Here is a 19,807-nt window from a genome sequence, read left to right on the forward strand (position 1 = left end):
TATTAAGCATTTTGTTACTACACTGATTCTACAAGTTCTGGGAGAAAATATTGAAAAATATTGAAAAATTGTTCCTTTTCTCATCACAAGCAAAAATAAATCTTATTTTGCCTTAATGTAATTTGTAACAGTGTAATAGAGATGCTGGAGAAAGAAGTGTATTACTGAGAAATGGGTAAACTGAATGCATAGACGTCCTCTGCAGAGCAGTTCTTTTTTTAAACTTCCCATTTTTGTATTGGTGTAATTTGATACTATAATTCACATAAAGCTATAACAGAAATAATGTACTACACTAATGAGACAAATTCCAGCTCTTATGTGGAAAAATCTAGGTCTGCACCCTTAATTAATGGGATTTCTTACTTTAATGTAAATTGATTGCAGTTATCAAATATTATAAAGCCAATCTGTTTACTTACTGTATCAGCAGCTGTAAGATTAATGCCTAAACCACCAGCTCTCGTGCTTAGTAAGAACACAAAAATATCATTCCTATTGAAACGGAAAAGAAACATAGCTGTAATCACTTTATTGCACAAGCATTATATCATGATAGTCAGAAATCAAAATATTATATATATTCTTTGAAAAACTGTACTTTAAAGGCTAGAGTTCTAAATACATGTAAAGAATCACATTTTGCATCAATATGTAAAACAAAGTTAGGTAATGGTAAATTCTAAGGACAAGAGGCCCCACATTTTAAAATCACGCTGCAGCAAAATGAGTATTTTCAACAGTGCAATTCTTTAAATTTTGAAAAACCAATTAGGAACTAAAACTTCCAACAGAGTGAACGCATCTATTCTGAGCAAACATTCTCTCCATCTCAAATAACCACTTAAAGTAATAGGTTTAAGTCTTCCTGTGATATTCTGTCAAATTTTAATGAAGTTCTCAGACATCAAACAGAGGTTTCTCTCTCTCTGTACAACAAAACATTTATGTACAGATATGCTTTCATTCCACTATAACACAACTATCCTAGTCCAATATATTTTAAGCTGCCTGTATCTGGAAGACTGGATTCCCTTCTTTTATTTCCCATTCTTTTCCTTTGTTTTAACTCTTCACAAGGAAACATAAGAACTTTCATTTGTTATTCTGAAAGATCCATATGGTAGGCAACCAGCCAATGGAGGCCATGGGGGCTGCGGTGTGATGGCAGCACAGGTTGATGCTCCCCATAGCTTCCATATCTACAATACCTCACTAGGAGGAAAGACAGTAGACCTGGCAAATGTTTTCACATTGTTTTGTGGAAGAGGATAGCTTGTACTGTACACATGGGAAAAGAACATGTCTAGTTGGCAGAAGTACATGTAGCAGTCTTCTGAGATGCACTTAAGAGTGAGCATTACCTACACTGTTCCAGGTCTATTGCCTGTGGCAATAGCTACATATTACAGGCAGTCCTCCACTTATGACCACTTTGATATAAAATTTGGAACCAGAATTGGGACCAGAATATCTATGTAACTGGACCTGATTTTATCATCATTTTTACTGTGGTCATTAATCAAATCACAGTTGTTAAGCAAAGGAATGGCACTGGATGGACATAATTTATCAGAAAATGATTATAGGAAATGGACATTCTGCATTGTGTGCAGAAACCATATGGAAAATATTTGGGGATTGTTATGTATAAACAACTGCTTATATATATTTTTTATCCTTGTTAAAGGATATCTTTGTTACATTAGATTGAAAGCATCCTAATTCAATGAATAACTATTGCAGTGTCTTTCATTAATTGCTTTATAACTTGAGTTCCCATAATGAAACATTTTTATTTATTTATTTATTTTTTTTGGGGGGGAGGCTTTTAGTGTTGTAGGCAGCACAGTGACATTGCAGTGATATCAACAGAGTGGCCAGTCTGAAATGTTGGCTACTGTGTTTCCACGTTATTTGTGCTTCTGATGGAAGATTCAAGACACAAAATATTGTAGATATGCTAAGCCAGACCAAAACACATTTATTTTTCTTATTTCAACAGAAACAAAAATGGGGCCAGGGGGGGGGAAAGAAATGCACTATCCAAATGAATTGTCATCAGGTTTTTGTGGCAAGCTCAAAACAACAATCTCAAATCTTGAAATGGGGCATTTCAAATTTACAGTAGTACTAAATTCAAATGTTCTTCATGCCACTATTTTAGTGGTTATGCAATCACTAAATTGGTTTATGGACCTTGGCTGCACGATTTTTTTTTTAAAGTTATAGCTCTGCAAATCATATTTTTGTTAACATGCTGACCTTCCTTTCTTCTCAGAGGCTCTCAATAGTCAAAATATTCATGTTTGCTGTTAGAATGATTGATAATGTAATAAAAGTGGGGAATCAGAGAAGCTCTTTATGTTAATGCAGGGGTAGGCAACCTTGGCTCTTTTACGACTGGTGGACTTCAACTCCCAGAATTCCTGCTGGCTCAGGAATTCTGGGAGTTGAAGTCCACCAGTAGTAAAAGAGTCAAGGTTGCCTACCCCTGTGTTAATGCAATAGAACAATGAGCTTTGGCCCATTCGGCAAACTGGAAAAAATCTCAATACAAGGGCAGGATTTTATGTATGGGTGGAAACTTCTTCCTTGGGAGCTAGATAAGCACTTGTCAGCACACATTATTACTATATTTAAATGGGAGGAGGGGGAACATACCTGTTCTGAAAGTCAGCTACCATATCTCTTCTTTCTGAAATTTTCGAAGAGCCATCTAGCCGCATGTATGTATGCTTCCTATAAACCATATATTCCTAAACAACAAAAAACAAGAAGCTCCACTCCATTTGAAATTTGTAGCACTTATAGTTGTTCCTTGAGAACGGAGTTGCATGCAATATTATGAGTATCTACGCTGCAAAATGAAACCTGGCTGCCAAGAACACAGTAGTTTTTATTTTGTATTTTATGTACTTCAAATGGATGATCATAGAAGATGAACATGTTCTATCGACTAAAAAAATCCTTCAAAGACAAAACCTATATTAATGGTGTTTAGGGTACATTTTAAAAAAAATTAAGGTCAATATTATGAGATACTGAAACCAGAAACCCAAAAGAAAAACAAATTGTTATTTAAAATCAAAACTACAAGATTGGATTGAATATGTTTCCCTTCTAAAAGTAGATTTGCTTTAAAATTATCCATTTTAATAATTAACTTTGCCTACAAGTAAAACAGAATACTGGATATAGAATTTTACTGACATTCCCAACCCAAATTTCTGCCAATTGAAGCTGCTGTTTAGTGCTACCATTACTAAGGACCCACACCAGGTACTCTTGGTGTCTCTTTTCCTAACATTTGAATAAAAATTAGTCATCTTCTTGTAAAGGTCAAGGTATGCCTATACAATATTTGGTTACGGGAGGACCCAACATACTGGCTAAGTAATTATTTCAGATCTTTGCACATCACCTAGCAAATAAATATAAGTTTACAAAACTTACAGGGTTGCCTGATTACATAAAGACTCTGTACAACATGCATTATTAAAAACAGAAAGAACCAGTATAACAAATAAAAGAATTAAGGGCTCCAAAACAGAAAAAAAACATTCAAATTAACATGTGGACGCCGATAAGCAGCTCATCATATATATAAATATATGATGATATATGCGGGATATAAATGGAATTAAAATAAATAAATAAATAAATAAGTAAATCATACACCCTAAACCACAATCAGGTGGAAAAGCCAAAATTTAATTTTAAGCAGAATCAGGGCAGAGACCAGATGGATCTCCAGGGGAATAGTGTCCCAGAAGGCAGGCACTGCATGACATTGTTTAATTTTACAGATTCCAAAAGATACCAATAAAATATTAATAGCATGCTTCTATTAAAATCACTTGAACCTCTTTTCACTAAGCCTGTTGAGTAGAAGCGGTCACTGTGACACCAGAAACACTAATTTTGTAAAATAATAACATCCATCTTAAGTGGAAAAAAATTGTTTACTGAGGCAGCTAAAACACTGAGTCATCCTCTGATCCACTGGGAATGACAAAGACAATAAAATCTGTACACTACCCACATATTCAACTCAAAGACAAATACCTGAATTTTCATCAAAGCAATTCTTTTAGAACATAATCCATTGCCTCTTTAGTAAAAAGAAAACATTGGATATATGAAACATAATTACAGATACAGGTCAATTTATGACCACAATTCAGCCCAAAATTTCTGTTGCTAAGTGAGACAGTTGATAAATGAATTTTGCCCCATTTTATGACCTTTCTTGCTCCAATTGTTAAGTGAATCACTGTAGTTGTGAAGTTAGTAATATGATTGTTAAATGAATCTGGCTTCCCCATTGACTTTGCTTGTCAGAAGGTCACAAAAGGTGATCACATGACCCTGGGACCCTGCAACCATCATAAATATGGATCAGTTGCCAAGAGTCTGAATTTTGATCAAATGACCACAGGTATGCTGCAATGGTCATAAGTGTGAAAAACAGTCGTAAGTCACTTTTTACAGTATCGTTGCAACTTCAGTCACTAAATGAACTGTTGTAACTTAAGGACTACCTGTACTATTAATTCCATTGTAGTAGCTACTAACTCTCTCCCAGAAATAAGACAGCTCTGCTAATAAATCACTGTGCTTTTCCTTAGCCGTGAAGTCTAACATTCCCACTGTAGAGGTGATATGCCTACCTCCAATAAGTCAATCATCCGTGTCATCTGAGAGTAGATAAGGACTCTGTGTCCTTGAGATTTTAGCCTTGTCAATAGAACATCAAGAGCATAAAGCTTTCCACTGTCTGTGATCAAGCTCTCTTTGTCTAAAGGAAGAAAGGAAAATACATCGATGATTTTGTCCGGTTACATACACTGCAATTAAGTTTACAAAACTCATGTCTTAAATCTGGAGGCAGCCTTCAATGAGCGAAAAAAACCTTCTATTTAGGGAAGGCTTTATCCTTTTGACCCTATTTTATCTGCTTCCAGTAAAGAGGACTTCTGTGTAGCTTTTCGGTGTAAAGATACACATTATAAATCAAAGATCTTTTGTTTTCTGTACAATAGTTGTAATAGTTGACAAAGAAAATCTATCTACCTTATTGACACAGATTTGTATTATTAAGTAATGACTCAGTCTGCCTTTAGTTCATTCAATGGAAGAAGCACTTTAGCTGGGTTTAATGAAACTTGACTGTGATATTAGGGGGAAATTAGGCTGTTACTCTTTGTGCAAAAAACACCATTAAGAATAATGTAAAAATAGATAGTCAAAAATGCTAAAACTTGGCTTCCAACAATTGCCTTCCTCTCATAGTGGTCTGCAGGGCACAATGAGGTCAGTGAGGGACCAGCTAGCTCTCATAGTAAACAGCCAGTGAAGTTGGTGCTTTTTATCGATGCAAAAAGGACTCAGACACTTCCTGCCATTTAATCTAAGACCATTTTTCTTTCAAAGAACAGGAAAAGCTTTAAGAGATTCCCACAGTGATCGTAATAGGGAACAGTGATTGAGAGAGAAGGGCAGAGTTAACTGCAACAGCAGCTGTTTTGCTACTCACTTGGATAATCACTGCAACTTTGCAGCTTGGGTTAAAAATCTACACTAAATTGTTCTTTAATTCAATTTCAAAACCAAGCATAATCCCACTGATATCAGAATTTTATTCGATACTATTTCTTTCTTAATAGTTCTTTATAATTGTCAACAAACATCTATAAATTATCTCCACATCCATCAACTTGTGCTAGCTTAGTATTTTTGCTGTTTGCTTTTCTTTTCTCTGCAGTTTTATTATTTCAGTTTTGTACTACACGTATGTTTTGAAATATCATGAGAAAAATATGACTGGAGAATGTTTATTGAAAGTTTCTGTTTTGCTCAATGAAACAGAAAATAAGACCTTCCAACATACACTATTTAGTGTGGTGTACTTATGCCTTTTAATAGAATTTGTTAGGTGGAAAAGGTGCTACCAAAGGTGCCTGATATTTTGCCTCAGTTTTAAAAAAAACACATCTAAAATGTGCCAGCAATAAACTGGAGATAATTCTGTGCACCATTTTTAAAATTTTCTTTTTTGATTTTAAGACACATTTATTCCATTCTTGGTTTTACATCTATGATCATTATTCAAACCCACTTATTCCAATTGCTGGAAGTTCATCTTTATCAGCTACTATATATTCATTGGTCTCCAGTGATTAAAAAGCTGCAGGAGTAATTTGACATTACAAAAAACATAACATAAATTTATGAACATTTCAACCTTTGATTTACTAACGGTGATATGTGAATGTGCATCAAGAAACATCTCTTTTCAAATTCATTGTGTATTTGCTCAAGACAATGTTTATTCTATATACAGCTCTGAGTAGACTTTGACATGGAAGGACAGAATACAGATGGCAAAATAAATAAAATGGAATGTAATGAACTGCATGCTGCTTTACTTATTCATCTGCACATACTGATATATGTGCATGTTAGAAACAACGTACACCTTTATTTGTTCTATAGATTTATCTGCCAATGATTAAGGATATACCAAAATCTTTATTAACCACAACTTCAAATAAAACTAAAATGGCAGGGGCAATTCATCAAAAGCAAGCCAAAAAAACAGGGGAAATTGGAACACAGAAGAGTGAAAAGAAAAAAAAAGTTAATAGTTTCATAATGGTAATGTCAGAAGAGAATAATGTGTCAAGTTATTTTGATATTTTACCTATCCTTATAAGAAGCCTCCCCCTAAAAAACCATAATTCATTTCCTAACTCAGTTATTGTTATGGTATAGGACGGGCAATAGTTTCTTTTCTTAGCTATAATAATATACACTGAATTACAAAACTGCAAAACCACCTGGTATCCTGATGAAAGACCAGCCGTTTTGAGGTTTGAGCCCCAACAGTCCTCCTGGGGGTACAGGAAACAACTGAGAGCATCGTTTTAGCCAGCAGGTTGCTAATTCAGGAGCTCCATAAAATACACATTGCTTTGCTTCCAGAGTTCCTCCTTCTTTAAGTGCTTTACGCTCATACTCTGCACTGCGATCATTGCAATAGAAATCCAATGGTACAGCTGTTACCTGTGAATCAAAAGGCTAAAGTTATTCTAGATTTTTATGAAAAATATATATATATCTAAGACTGGTCCTTAGAAACAGAATGCAGAAGTAATTATGTGATAATTGAAATGCTCTCTAGATCTTTCAAGATGAATAATTCAAGTGAGAGCTCAAGCAAGAGACATTACAAAATATTAGACTAAGGCTTGATAAAGGTGTTTTTTTAATGGAATTCTTTATTTGATGCTTATGAGATTTCAGTATCTAATTAAGCAAACAGAATCCCAGATTATATATTTCTTACTCATAGGTTTTATAATATACTGAAAACTACCAATAAAGGTTAATATTTGTAGCTCAGGGTTGAAACTACAGAACGAAGAAGAGTTTGGTGAGCAACATATTAAATAGTAAAATAATAACATAAAATGAGATCTAATAAAAAGAGAAGAAAATTATTTTGAACATGAAAGACGACAGTGATGGAAATACTGAGTAAAATTGCATAAAGCCTGTGAGGAAGAAAGGTTTCAAGAATGACATATGTCAATCACATTGTTTCCTGAGGCATGTCTTGTTATTCAACAAAGATTACTTAAGTGATTTAGGATCCTGAATTGCTCTGGTCAGTTCTCAGTAGGACCATAGTCTCAATATGATATAATTCAGCTTACAAAAACACGCCTTACATAACTGTGATCTGAGCTGAGTATGACACAGTCAATAAACAGCAAGAAATCTTTGTCTTGGCTGCAATGAACTTTCTAAAACCCGACAATCTTATGAATAAAAAACTTTTGTAAATAAATATTTTGTAACAGCAACACAGTCAATATTATTTATTTATTGCCAAGTGATCATACCCTATTATGAAATCTTTGGGAAGTACTGATCTATCTCCTGTAACTTTGCAAATACTGTTTTAATCAACCTGTTTGGCTCGTACCTTTATCTTCCAAAAGGCACTGAAAACCTGGTTATTCTCCCAAGTCCCAGGGTAGGGTGGTTACAAATTTTATGCCATTTCATTTGGGAGACAGGGAATCTGTTTCTTTATTTTATTGTTCTGACTAATTATGTAAAGCACTCAAAATCATATGGAATCAGCTGTTCTTTAAATCTATGTAATAAATAAGTTGGAACAGGATTTTATCTTCCTGTACTTACAACTTTCTTCGCTGACAACTTCAGTGTAAATTATTTAGCTAAAGTAAATGTATTGCCAACACAGGAATCTAACTTTATATCAAGCTAACCATCTTGGACCATCTCCATTCTTTTAATCTTTGGCTAACATTCTGCTTCATCCAGATAGCAGCAAACAGCGAACTCTCCAAGTGGCTGAATAGTCTCCAGATAAGGAATATGTTCCAGCAGACAAGATTGCTTGTATTTAAAACACACACACACACACACACACACACACACACACACCCCTCTCTTATCTCTGTTCAACAGGCAAAACAGAAAGTCTGTGATATCATCCTGTACAACATGTTATTGTTCCCAAACACATATATTTTCAAAGCTGAAGGCCAAAACAACAACAAGATGGATATAAGATGCAATGACAATGATAAAGAGAACAGTGGAAATTGAAATCAGAATTAGAATCTATATTTATATATTAGCCAAGCAAATGCAGGATATGTTTCTCATATGAAAATCTGTTATTCATCAAAACAACAACAACAATGGAGTCTCTTGTTTACATGTCAAAACAGATATATAAATACTTTAAATTAGAATGCTATTTTTTAAATTATTCCATTTTGCATACAACAAAATAACACTCATGACCAGAATTAAAAGAATTTATCACATATCATTCAGTTATTTGGATAAGAAGCCTTCTTAAACTCACTGAAACATGTTATGAAGGGAGATAGAAGAGGCAAGCATTTACTGAAAATTAAAATAAAGAGCCAAAGTTAGGTGGACAATTTTTTTCTCCTATTCCAAATAATGTATGGCAGAGAGAAGCAAAACAGAATGCAGAAGAGAGGCTCACATGTGAAATCGATAATTGAAAAAGTGATCCTGCCCACTAACAGAATAACAGACTCCCTGGCGATCTTCTAGACCAGGGGGGTCAAACTGCCGGCCCATGGGCCAGTCACATCATCAGGCAGACGCACCCACCCCATTGCTGGCAATGGGAAAAAAGCTCTGATACGTTGCACAACGTCACGTGACATCGGAAACCCTATAACATTTCAAACAAGTAGTTGTCCAATCTCTTCTTAAAAACCTTTAAAAAACTACTTACAACCATTAATGAAATTCATTCTACTAACAGAGCTTCCTTCCTTCCTTCCTTCCTTCCTTCCTTCCTTCCTTCCTTCCTTCCTTCCTTCCTTCCTTCCTTCCTTCCTTCCTTCCTTCCTAATAAAAGATTTCTATTGCTACCTTCCTTAAACATCTCTGGGTGGTTCATGACAGCAATAAAACCAATAAATTCAAAACATAAGCATGGAGCAATAAAATGGTAAAACGATAAAACATCCCATTAGGATGCTCAGGAGCAAGCTCCGATTATCCTTATTCCATTTTTCCTTCCTGTCCTGTCCTATCCCAATGCCTTAGTAAAAAGCCAGGTTAAAAGGGTAAGGTAAAAGGTAAAGGTTCCCCCGCACATGTGTGCTAGTCGTTTCCGACTCTAGGGGCCGGTGCTCATCTCCGTTTCAAAGCCGAAGAACCAGCGCTTGTCCGAGGACGTCTCCGTGGTCATGTGGCCAGCATGACTAGACGCCAAAGGCGCACGGAACGCTGTTACCTTCCCACCGTAGTGGTCCCTATTTTTCTACTTGCATTTTTACGTGCTTTCAAACTGCTAGGTTGGCAGAAGCTGGGACGAGTAACAGGCGCTCACTCTGTTACGCGGCACTCGGGATTCGACCCGCCAAACTGCCGACCTTCTGATCGACAAGCTCAGCGTCCTAACCCACTGAGCCACCGCGTGGGATCTACCAAATCATGTGGAGGAGGGCTGTTCCATAGGGCAGAGGCAACCAGGAAAAAAGGTGTACTTCCAAGGTTCCATTAGGTAGCAGAATTTCAGGGAACGGATCTGGAATACTCCTACCCTATCTTTACCTCGAGACAATACGTTTAACTGCACTGCCGGGACTACATAGTACAAGAAGGAATACTGATGCTCCTTACTTTCCTGAGAAAATACAATACCATATCTACCAATGAATGAGGCAGAGTACATAAACAAATTTTCATTCAAATTGAATATAAGCTCCAAATGACTGCTATTCTCTATCAATAGCTGTCATCTGCAGGCACAGTTAGCCATGATGATGCCAAAATAATATGTATGTCATGACATCGTGCTGCACTCTTATATTTGCATTGTAACATTGATTACAAGTATGTAAGGACAAAGGTTGTATCACTACACTTTGGTGTATCCTACATCTCTGGATACCAAGCAGTTTCTAATAAAAATCTGTACTGTACTGTTTACAATGTATGGCTGTGAAAGTTGGACCATAAGAAAGGCTGAGCGCCAAAGAATTGAGGCCTTTGAACTCTGGTGCTGGAGAAGACTCCTGCGAGACCCTTGGACTGCAAGGCGATCCAACCGGTCAGTCCTAGAGGAGATCAACCCTGACTGCTCTTTAGAAGGCCAGATCCTGAAGCTAGAACTCAAATACTTTGGCCACCTAATGAGAAGGAAGGACTCACTGGAGAAGAGCCTAATGCTGGGAAAGATTGAGGGCAAGAGAAGAAGGGGACGACAGAGAATGAGGTGGCTGGATGGAGTCACTGAAGCACTAGGCGTGAGCTTAAAGGGATTCCAGAAGATGGTAGAAGACAGGAAGAGCTGTAGGAACGTTGTCCATGGGGTCGCAATGGGTCAGACATGACTTTGCAACTAACAACAACTGTACTGTACTGTACTGTACTGTACTGATCTCTCTCTCTCTCTCTCTCTCTCTCTCTCTCTCTCTCTCTCTCTCTCTCTCTCTCTCTCTCTCTGTGTGTGTGTGTGTGTGTGTGTGTGTGCGCGTGTGTGTAATGGGGAGGAAACGGGACACAAGAAGAGATTTCAACCGAACTAGTCTCCTGAATACAGAAATTCAAAAAAGGTCACAGAAGAGCTAGTTTCTGGTGAAATATGTCCAGACTAAAACATGTACGCTATGCTTTATGTTTAGGACAGAAGTGATTTTTTTTTTTTGGCAGGGAGGGGAATTCAAGGCAGTCACAACACTTAAGGGGATGAGTGACATGGTGGCCTAGTAGTGAAGACACTCGCCTCCCACTCGGAAAGTTGAGAGTTCGCTCCCAGGTAGCGGCAGATGTTTCTCTCCTAAAGCACAAAGAAAAAATATCTGCTGCAAACTCGGTGTAGGTGTCAGGAACGGCATCCGGCCAATAAATGCTCGCATCCATCCAGCTGCCCTGACTCTACCCGGGATAGGGAATACAGAGTTGGGAAAAGGGAACATAACAGTTACGGGGAAGGGAAGTATAATGCTGGGAAGACCAAAGTGGTGGTGGGAAGGTTGGGTACATCATGCCAATAGCATCTAACACATCTAACAATACCATGGGGGCGGCAGCTAAGGGAGGGGAAGGCAATTAATTTTCCCAAGGGACCACATAAGAAACTGGGACTATTGTGGAGGTCTGAACCAACAGAAATGTGAAGGGGTGTAGGCACACATGCACATACTTAAAATTGAAAAAAGTAGCAGGCGCCTTCAAAATAAAAGCCATGCAGTTCTATTCTGTGCAAGGCATAGACTTAATTTACATTTGGTTTCTAATTTCCTATTGACCTCACATGGACTGGAAAGAGACAGCCAAAGGACCGGATGTGGCCCGGTGACCATAATGATCTCTTCGATCTAAGGGAAAATAGGGAAAGACAGGCTCTGGAAAGTTATATTGATTCTTTAAGCACAGCATATCCAACCAATATGACCACTCTTGATTTTCCCAGACTTCTTTTCCCTTACAAAAAGAGTTCTAGGAAAATAAAATGTGTGAGAAACAAACTCAAAATAACATGATTGTATTAGTTGAAGCTGAGAGGAGCTTTAACAGACTTTGAATATTCTGTTGATATCTTAACCACTTTAAAATACATTCCAAGACTCCAAGTAACATCCGTGTTCTGATTTTGAACCCTACTTTGACAACCCTACTTTGAAGGGTTGTGAGCTGGGAATATTAATGTGGGCGCTGACCATGGCCCTTGCAAAACAGAACACAGAGATGACACCACCCCTTGCCCTATTATGATCTCTCTGTATTTTGTTTCGGCCAAAGCTTGGAGCCACCCAAATATTCTGGGATTTTGTTCTGCTTAACTATGATCTCCCTAGAATAGTTCAGTACAGCTTTCAAGTTACAATAAGTTTAGTTTTGAGCTTGAAACAAAACATCTTTTTCTTTGTGAATACTTCTACTCCACAGCAGAAACTCTTTCTTAATACTTTGATGAAATGTAATCAATGTAAATCAGTGATATCATGAGACTCAAAAGTAATCTAGGTCGGACACAGATAAGTTACTGAGACTTCAAGTCTAACTTACAGTATATTTTAACTATATTTTAACTAACTATATTTTAATTATTATGGTTTTTTTTGGGAGAAAAAGTTTGGACGAGTATTCAGATTGTGATGGGACCCGAAGGTAGTTCAGATGCACATAATATTTGCACGTGAACCCAGAATTAATGTAGTTCATGAGCCCTCAGCCATCTGACTAATGAATTGAGTCTGAATGAGCTTCCTTTTACAACCTGCAACTTAAGCCCCATCTCTAACAGAAAAATTGTTAGGATGCAGAATTGAATTTATTTTTTATTAGGAACTAATGTTTAAAAGCAGCTAATAAAAATAAATTTAAAAACATAACTTAAAGCAACACAACACAATAAACAAATACACAATTATGGATCCATGATATTAATATTAAAGTTAATGATTACTGTCAAATTCCCAATTCTTTACATATCATACTACATAACTTATAGCTCCCAAAATAATTTCTTCAAATATTTTTTTTCTAACTTTGGAAAAATAAACGTTTTAGTGTGGCAAATTACAGTGAACATATCTTACATATTAAAAGCCAAAGTCATCTACGGGTTTGATGCCCTTTTTTGTTTCCTGAATTTAGAAGCATAGATTAGTATTATGGATCACATTTTATTCAACTTTCTCATTACTGACAGCTTGAAAGCAATTTCTGGAGAATTTATAGATATTATAGAAATAAAAAATATCTTAAAGGGAATTTTAATGAAAAGGATGGTGAGAAAAAAATTACTTCTGGCTCTAAACCCAGAACTGAAGAAAGTGCGTAGCATCTGGCAATACAATGCAATACTGCCATCTACAGCTAAGAAATTAGAACTTCAAAAAGGCTTTCATAAACTGCATTAAGATCACAACTTTCCAACTGAACAATGTGACCTAATTATTCACTATGAAAAAAGAATCAGAATAACATTTCAGCATGACAGGTTTTTCCCCCAATATATGTGAATGAACAGAGATTACATCTGAAACAGGAATGCTCAAATGTTTGCTCAAGACAGGACATAAAGAACAATACATGACCACTCATTTAGCGACCATTCAAAATAACAGCGCTGAATGAGTGATACCTATGAATCAGTCCTCAAAGTTAACCAGCTGTCCCAGCACCACTGCAGTCATTTTATCATGATTTGGGTGTTTGGCAACCCACTTGCCCTTATGATGGTTACAGCGTCCTGTGGTCATGTGATAGCCATTTGCAACCCTCCCTGCCAGCTTCCCACAAGCCAAGTCAAAGGGGAAGCTGGCAAGAAGATCACAAGTTGCTCAAATCCTCATCCACCTGGCAGCAGCCACCTCCAGCCATCATATACCTCAAGGAGCATTCACACCCAGTCTGGCTGTATTTGGGTGGGTGGGTGGGGGGCTTGTACACCCACCTCCCTTCTTCGTTCCATCCCACTCATGGGTCCCCTGTAAACGGAGCTATCCTTCCAGAGCAGATTAAGGACTTCAATTGTATTGATGTAAGGAGCTAACTAGGTACAATGTTAAATGCTACAGTCATAAAAAACTATTTTAGAAATTGATTTAAAACTGTTATAACAAGAAAACAGAGATAAGATATAAAATGATTGATTGGTGATAACTGAACAAAAACTAGCTTTAAAAAGGATCCTGAATCTTATGGAAATCTGTGTGGATTATTTTCCTACTTTGAGGAAGTTAAAAACTTAAGATACTTAATATAAACTCTTATATTTATTTGCAGATGTGCATAAAAACATGGCCTTAGTCATAGTCTTTACAAATGCTAACTTTACATGAGCAAATGAGCAATGGGCAAATTTTAACTGAGCTGAGTATCTCAACAAAAGTATCAAGGGTTTGTGAGATTGTTGTGAAAAAACTCAGCCTATTACAGAAGGACAGTACAGGTCTACAAGACCTTAGAAAACCACATAGTAACCTGTGTATGGCCCATCTCAATGGATAATCAGAGCAGGAAGAGGAACATAAAATGGCCACCAAAATGATCAAAAGAATGAACCAGCGGTCTTTTGAAGAACAGTTATAAGATTAAAAACACTGAACGTAGACAATTCCTTGCATAGAAATATTTCAAAATGGGTCAAAAAGGATTAACAAAGACTTACCTGTGGGCTCACAACAGTCAGAAAGGGCGGCAGCTCTGTGATTTGACAATACTGTTTCCATGAGGTAGCTGACTGTTGATGAATGATGTAATCCGAGTGGCCAATTACTGCTTTACAGTGGCTTGTGAATACAAGGCCCTAAAAAAGATAAAATTTAAAAAGGTTTCCAAGATTCGGACAATGTTTTGCCACAGCAATTCTGTTCTAAGAAATGACAAAAATGAGCAACGATCAAAGATGTTCATTTGAAGTAAGAAAACTTCTATCTTGCTCTGACATTCTGAGGTCCCCGGCCTCCGTTTATGTTACTTTTTTATAACAGATGAAGAGCTCCAAGAAATGGAGTGACGTTACAATATAACATTCCTAAAAAAGTGGACCTGTTAGGAAAGGTATTAAGGTTCTTTGATACAAAAGCAGTTCTGATTCTTGCACAGAAATTAAATAAAGAGACATATTTTCAGTACACATGCATTAAAACAGATAGTAGAGAGTTATGGTTCTTATGTCGTTCCAGCTGCCTTGGCTCCCTTGCTCCATGCTGCTAGGGACCATGACACCTAGAAGGTGAACAATGAATATTGAAACAAGAGTTGTTTCACCGTAAGCACTACTTAGATATACTCAGTCTGTGCAATGAATAAGATGGCAAACTAAACTATCTGCAACAGCTTTTTTTTTTCTTGGTTTATCATGCTGAAGTTTCCTAGAGATCAGATTATTTAATTCTGAGACTGCTGGAATGCCTTAAATTTATGAGTAGGAGAAAATTTAAGACTGTTAGAGGATACTCCCTTATTAGCAGGAATTCCTGATGGTTTGCTGAAGTAAAACTATTTTTCCTTGCACAGAAATGAAGATGTTACACACCTGCAGCAAAGTGCAGTTGTGCAAGTTGGGTGGGGAGAGCGGGAAGCTGACATCCAGCACAAAATCTTGATTCTTCAGATACCGAGACTGATACTGGTTTTCTTTTTCTGGCTCTTTCCAGAATCGAAAGTGGTGGAGCCTGTAGGCGGCTTTCAGAGACAGGAAAAGAGCTAACCATCTGAAGGAAAAAAACGATAAGAGTACACATTCATACCTTTTGAACAGGAGTGTAGTAGTCCTTGACTTACAATCATTTGTTTAGTTGGTCAGAAATTAAAATGGCACTGAAAAAATGATTTATGACCGTCTTTCATACTTACAACCATTGCAGCGAACAAAAGTTGGGCACTTGGCAACTGGCATGTATTTATGACAGTTGCACTGTCCCACGGTCACGTAATCACCACTTGCAGGGCTAGGCAACCTTGGCTCTTTTATGACTCGTGGAATTCTGGGACTTGAAGTCCACGAGTCATAAAAGAGCCAAGGTTGCCTACCCATTTGTAACCTTCTCAACTGGCTTCCAACAAGCAAAGTCAATAGGGAAGCCAGATTCCGTTAACGACTGCATGATTCCCTTAAAAATTGCAGTGATTCGCTTAACAACCGTGGCAAGAAAGGCCATAAAATGGGGCAAAACTCACTTAACGACTGCCTTGCCTGGCAACAGATATTTTGGGCTTGAGCTATACGGCTTGTAGTAGTTACTGTTGTTGTTAAGTCAAGTACTAAATATATGCAAAAAGGGGGAGAATTGCTTAATGAAGCACTATTTTTAAAACATGAATATGAGAGAACAGCAATTTTGGCATAACTTTTCGCCATTCAATCTGTCCTCCTTTAATTCTAAAGCCCAACTCCACACACATGAAATGTTATACGCATGTCTTATAAGCAGAAAGGTGATTTTAAAACTAGCAAGTAGTGAATGATCAATATTGTTTAGCTAACAAATGGTTCTACAGAGAACAGTAAATCTTTGATAAGAACTAGACACAGAATGGTTTAGCTTGATGCAAGCAAAAGCCTGGAAGCTTAATTATTTAAAAAGAAACTATGCAGGATAGTTTCTTGCTTGTGTAAATTATTCCTTTTTTTGCTAAGATCTACAGGGACATTAGTACACAATTGGTATAATTGGGCTACATTCATACTGCACACTTATTTGTTCAATTTCAAGAACTATTCATTCAGATACAATTTTTTAAAGTACAGGAAATGAGGGGTAGAAGTTGTATCTAAAAGGTAAAGGTAAAGGTTCCCCCGCACATGCCTGCTGGTTGTTTCCAACTCTAGGGGCCGGTGCTCATCTCCGTTTCAAAGCCGAAGAGCCAGCGCTTGTCCGAGGACGTCTCCGTGGTCATGTGGCCGGCATGACTAGATGCCAAAGGCGCACGGAATGCTGTTACCTTCCCACCGTAGTGGTCCCTATTTTTCTACTTGCATTTTTACGTGCTTTCGAACTGCTAGGTTGGCAGAAGCTGGGACAGGTAACAGGCGCTCACTCTGCTACGCGGCACTCAGGATTCGACCCACCAAACTGCCGACCTTCTGGTCGACAAGCTCAGCGTCCTAACCCACTGAGCCATCGTGTCCTTATAAGTTGTATCTAAGTATCTGTAATAAATATTGTTCATGAAATGGGTATTTCTGCCCCCTCCCCCCAAATTGCAACAGACTCTATTCGTAATTTTTTAAAAATTCATTCTTATGCTTACTTAAACCAAATGTGCTATTAGTTCAAGATTTCTCACCTCGCTAGGTGTCCTTTATGCATCAGGTTTGCCAATTCTGCTGGAGAAACATCAATAAACCGTAGGAAAGAGAAACAACTCCCTTTCTCAGCACCTATTAACATATAAATAACAAGATTAAAATGAGTTCCTGCAAAGAACTGATGCCACGCTGACTTTATAAAAACTGAGAAGTGGAAAACACAATTTGGGCTTGTATATGAACATCTGCATCTCTCCCTTGTTTCAAATTCTTTATCTTTGGTAATTAAAACAATTTATTGCTTGAAAGACAAATAAGATGCAAGAGGGAACATTAATCACAACCTTGTCCTGTTCCAAATTACAGGTAGTCCTTGTTTAATGGACCATTTGCAGTTGGGACAGTGATGAAAAAGTAAGTTTGCCACTCAGATCGATAAAGCAAAAGAATGATGAAGGAAAACCACAAGCACAATTGTGGCTTCACTTAGCAACTGTTTCACTCAACAACAAGTTGAGTTTCTGGTCCCAATTACGGTAGTTAAACAAAAAGTAGCTGTAGTGTACCTTTTCTCTAGAGCAGAAAATCACATGAGCCTGAGATTATTCTGAAAATTAATGTTTTCTGAAAAGCAGTGATACTGGCAGCAGCAACATTTAAAACAAGAAACAAACAGGAAAAGTTCATTGGTAAGGAATAATAGAAAATAGTTAAAGAAGGAAGAAGAGGGCCAGTGAATAAGAACGAGATGCATGGAAGAATAACAACGTGTTTAAGTATTTCCTCATTATCTTATTTAGCACTTCAAAAAATAACCTCAAGAATAATTTTGATCTTGAAAGAATTTAAAAAAAGAAAGTTGTAAATAGTGAAAGGAAAATTAGTATGAGGAAAATCTTGAAAAGGACAGAGATAACATAAAAGACAACTTTTTAAGATTTAAGTAATTTGAGTATTTAGAAATGCTAAAGTAGAAGTCAGTTCAATTATGAAATAAGCTAATTAAGATGTTTATACCATCATTGTCTATACAATATTAAATATAAGTAAAGAGAAAAAAAAGCTGTTATTGTCATTTTATGTAAAATGATACGCATTAAATTCATCCTAATGTTCTTCCAGTACTTTAACTTACCCCTTCTATGGAACAGAGATTGCTGGATGTAGTCTGGCGCAAAAGGAGATAATAAAAACTGCAACCACCTGAAATTAAAAAAATTAAAATCTGAGGATGTAAATATTGATTAAATTGAATTCAAACTTGCTTTGTCACCTACCCTTGCTCTAAGAATTGAAGGACATTGTTGTCTTTAGGCTGCTAGCCAAAATCATTCTCTTGAGAAGCCCAGAATTATATACTATACATATTGTATTCCTGTACAGCTAAGGTGTACCCTAGGTATATACCTAAAGTATATACCTAAGGTATATACTGTACTCCTATACATCTAAGCCATGAGCCATTTTATCATAACATTAGAATGGGCTGAAGGTACTACAGATGACTTCTTAAGAGCAATAGCTGAAGAGGTTCCCCTGACTTCATCAGTTGCATTGAAAAAACTGAATAGAATAGAATACTGCTTACCTGTCTCGTGAATGGTTAAACACCCTGATCTGTCCATGGCGATAGAGAAACTTTGAAATCTGATATGGCTTTAATGAAATGTGAAATGGAGACCATGTTTCTTGTCGCTCAAAGAGCTCTGGATGATTGCAGACCTGTACCGAAATGTAATAATTCATTTCCTTAATGGAAAAAATAATATTCTACATATCTGGAAAAATACAGGAACAATTTTCAAGGTTTAATCTTTTACCCTGCTTTTCCTCAAAACAGACACATTAGCATATGTGTCTTTCTATCCTCATAGTTACCCTGTAAAGCAGATTAGACTAAGAGATAGTTATTCTTTCATCAGTCTTATATGCCACTTTAGTCACAAACTACAAGTGGCATACATACCGTATCAATAAAAAAGGAATAAAACAATGCAAAGCAACATACGTAACAATAACATACCTAACAACATCATATATTCCCACTTCATAAAACAATAATATAAATAACCACTTATTGTAAGGGAACCCATATTTATGTCTAGTATGAAAGGTTTCATACAAAAACTTACAAAATCCTGATAAACTTGGGAATTCTTTAATTCTGGGGGGAATGTTGTTCCAGAGAAGGGGGCCATAATAGAGAAGGTTTCACTTTTGCGGCATTGAAGACAGACTCCCTCAAAGTAAGGTCCCAAAGAGAGCCCTCTCTCCTGATCTTTCTAGAAGGGTAGATACTGCTATGAGCAGTAAGATATTTGAGCTTTGGAAGTGACCACCAGTGCCTTAAAGCCAAGGGTCAACCTGTACAATTCACAGAGTAATAGTATTAACTGGCTGAAGCAAGAAGCGCCTGCAAGTTCTTGAGTCTCTGCCTTCTGGACACTGTAGTTACCAGATGATATTCGGGGGCAGCCTCATACACAGCAAACTGAAGTGATCCAACTG

General features: G+C 37.0%; 1 protein-coding gene across 6 annotated transcripts in view; it reads right to left on the minus strand.

Moving 5' to 3' along the window:
• INO80 (INO80 complex ATPase subunit) overlaps positions 1 to 19,807 on the minus strand; it is an 87,283-nt gene that overhangs the window by 36,638 nt on the left and 30,838 nt on the right. For all 6 annotated transcript variants that reach the window (XR_014024715.1, XM_081314631.1, XM_081314627.1 and 3 more), the window contains 9 exons: positions 18,888 to 19,021; positions 18,435 to 18,502; positions 17,338 to 17,431; positions 15,584 to 15,761; positions 14,714 to 14,851; positions 6,843 to 7,068; positions 4,674 to 4,801; positions 2,665 to 2,759; positions 423 to 495 (listed from right to left, as the gene is read on the minus strand). Coding sequence is in view for 5 of the 6 variants with exons in the window: in XM_081314631.1 (XP_081170757.1) it covers positions 423 to 495; positions 2,665 to 2,759; positions 4,674 to 4,801; positions 6,843 to 7,068; positions 14,714 to 14,851; positions 15,584 to 15,761; positions 17,338 to 17,431; positions 18,435 to 18,502; positions 18,888 to 19,021 (1,134 nt within the window). In the remaining variant the exon portion in view is untranslated. The remainder of the gene's footprint in view (positions 1 to 422; positions 496 to 2,664; positions 2,760 to 4,673; positions 4,802 to 6,842; positions 7,069 to 14,713; positions 14,852 to 15,583; positions 15,762 to 17,337; positions 17,432 to 18,434; positions 18,503 to 18,887; positions 19,022 to 19,807) is intronic.

This window comes from Vipera berus, assembly GCF_964194415.1.
Source record: "Vipera berus genome assembly, chromosome: 1".
In the NCBI taxonomy this organism is placed as follows: domain Eukaryota; kingdom Metazoa; phylum Chordata; class Lepidosauria; order Squamata; family Viperidae; genus Vipera; species Vipera berus.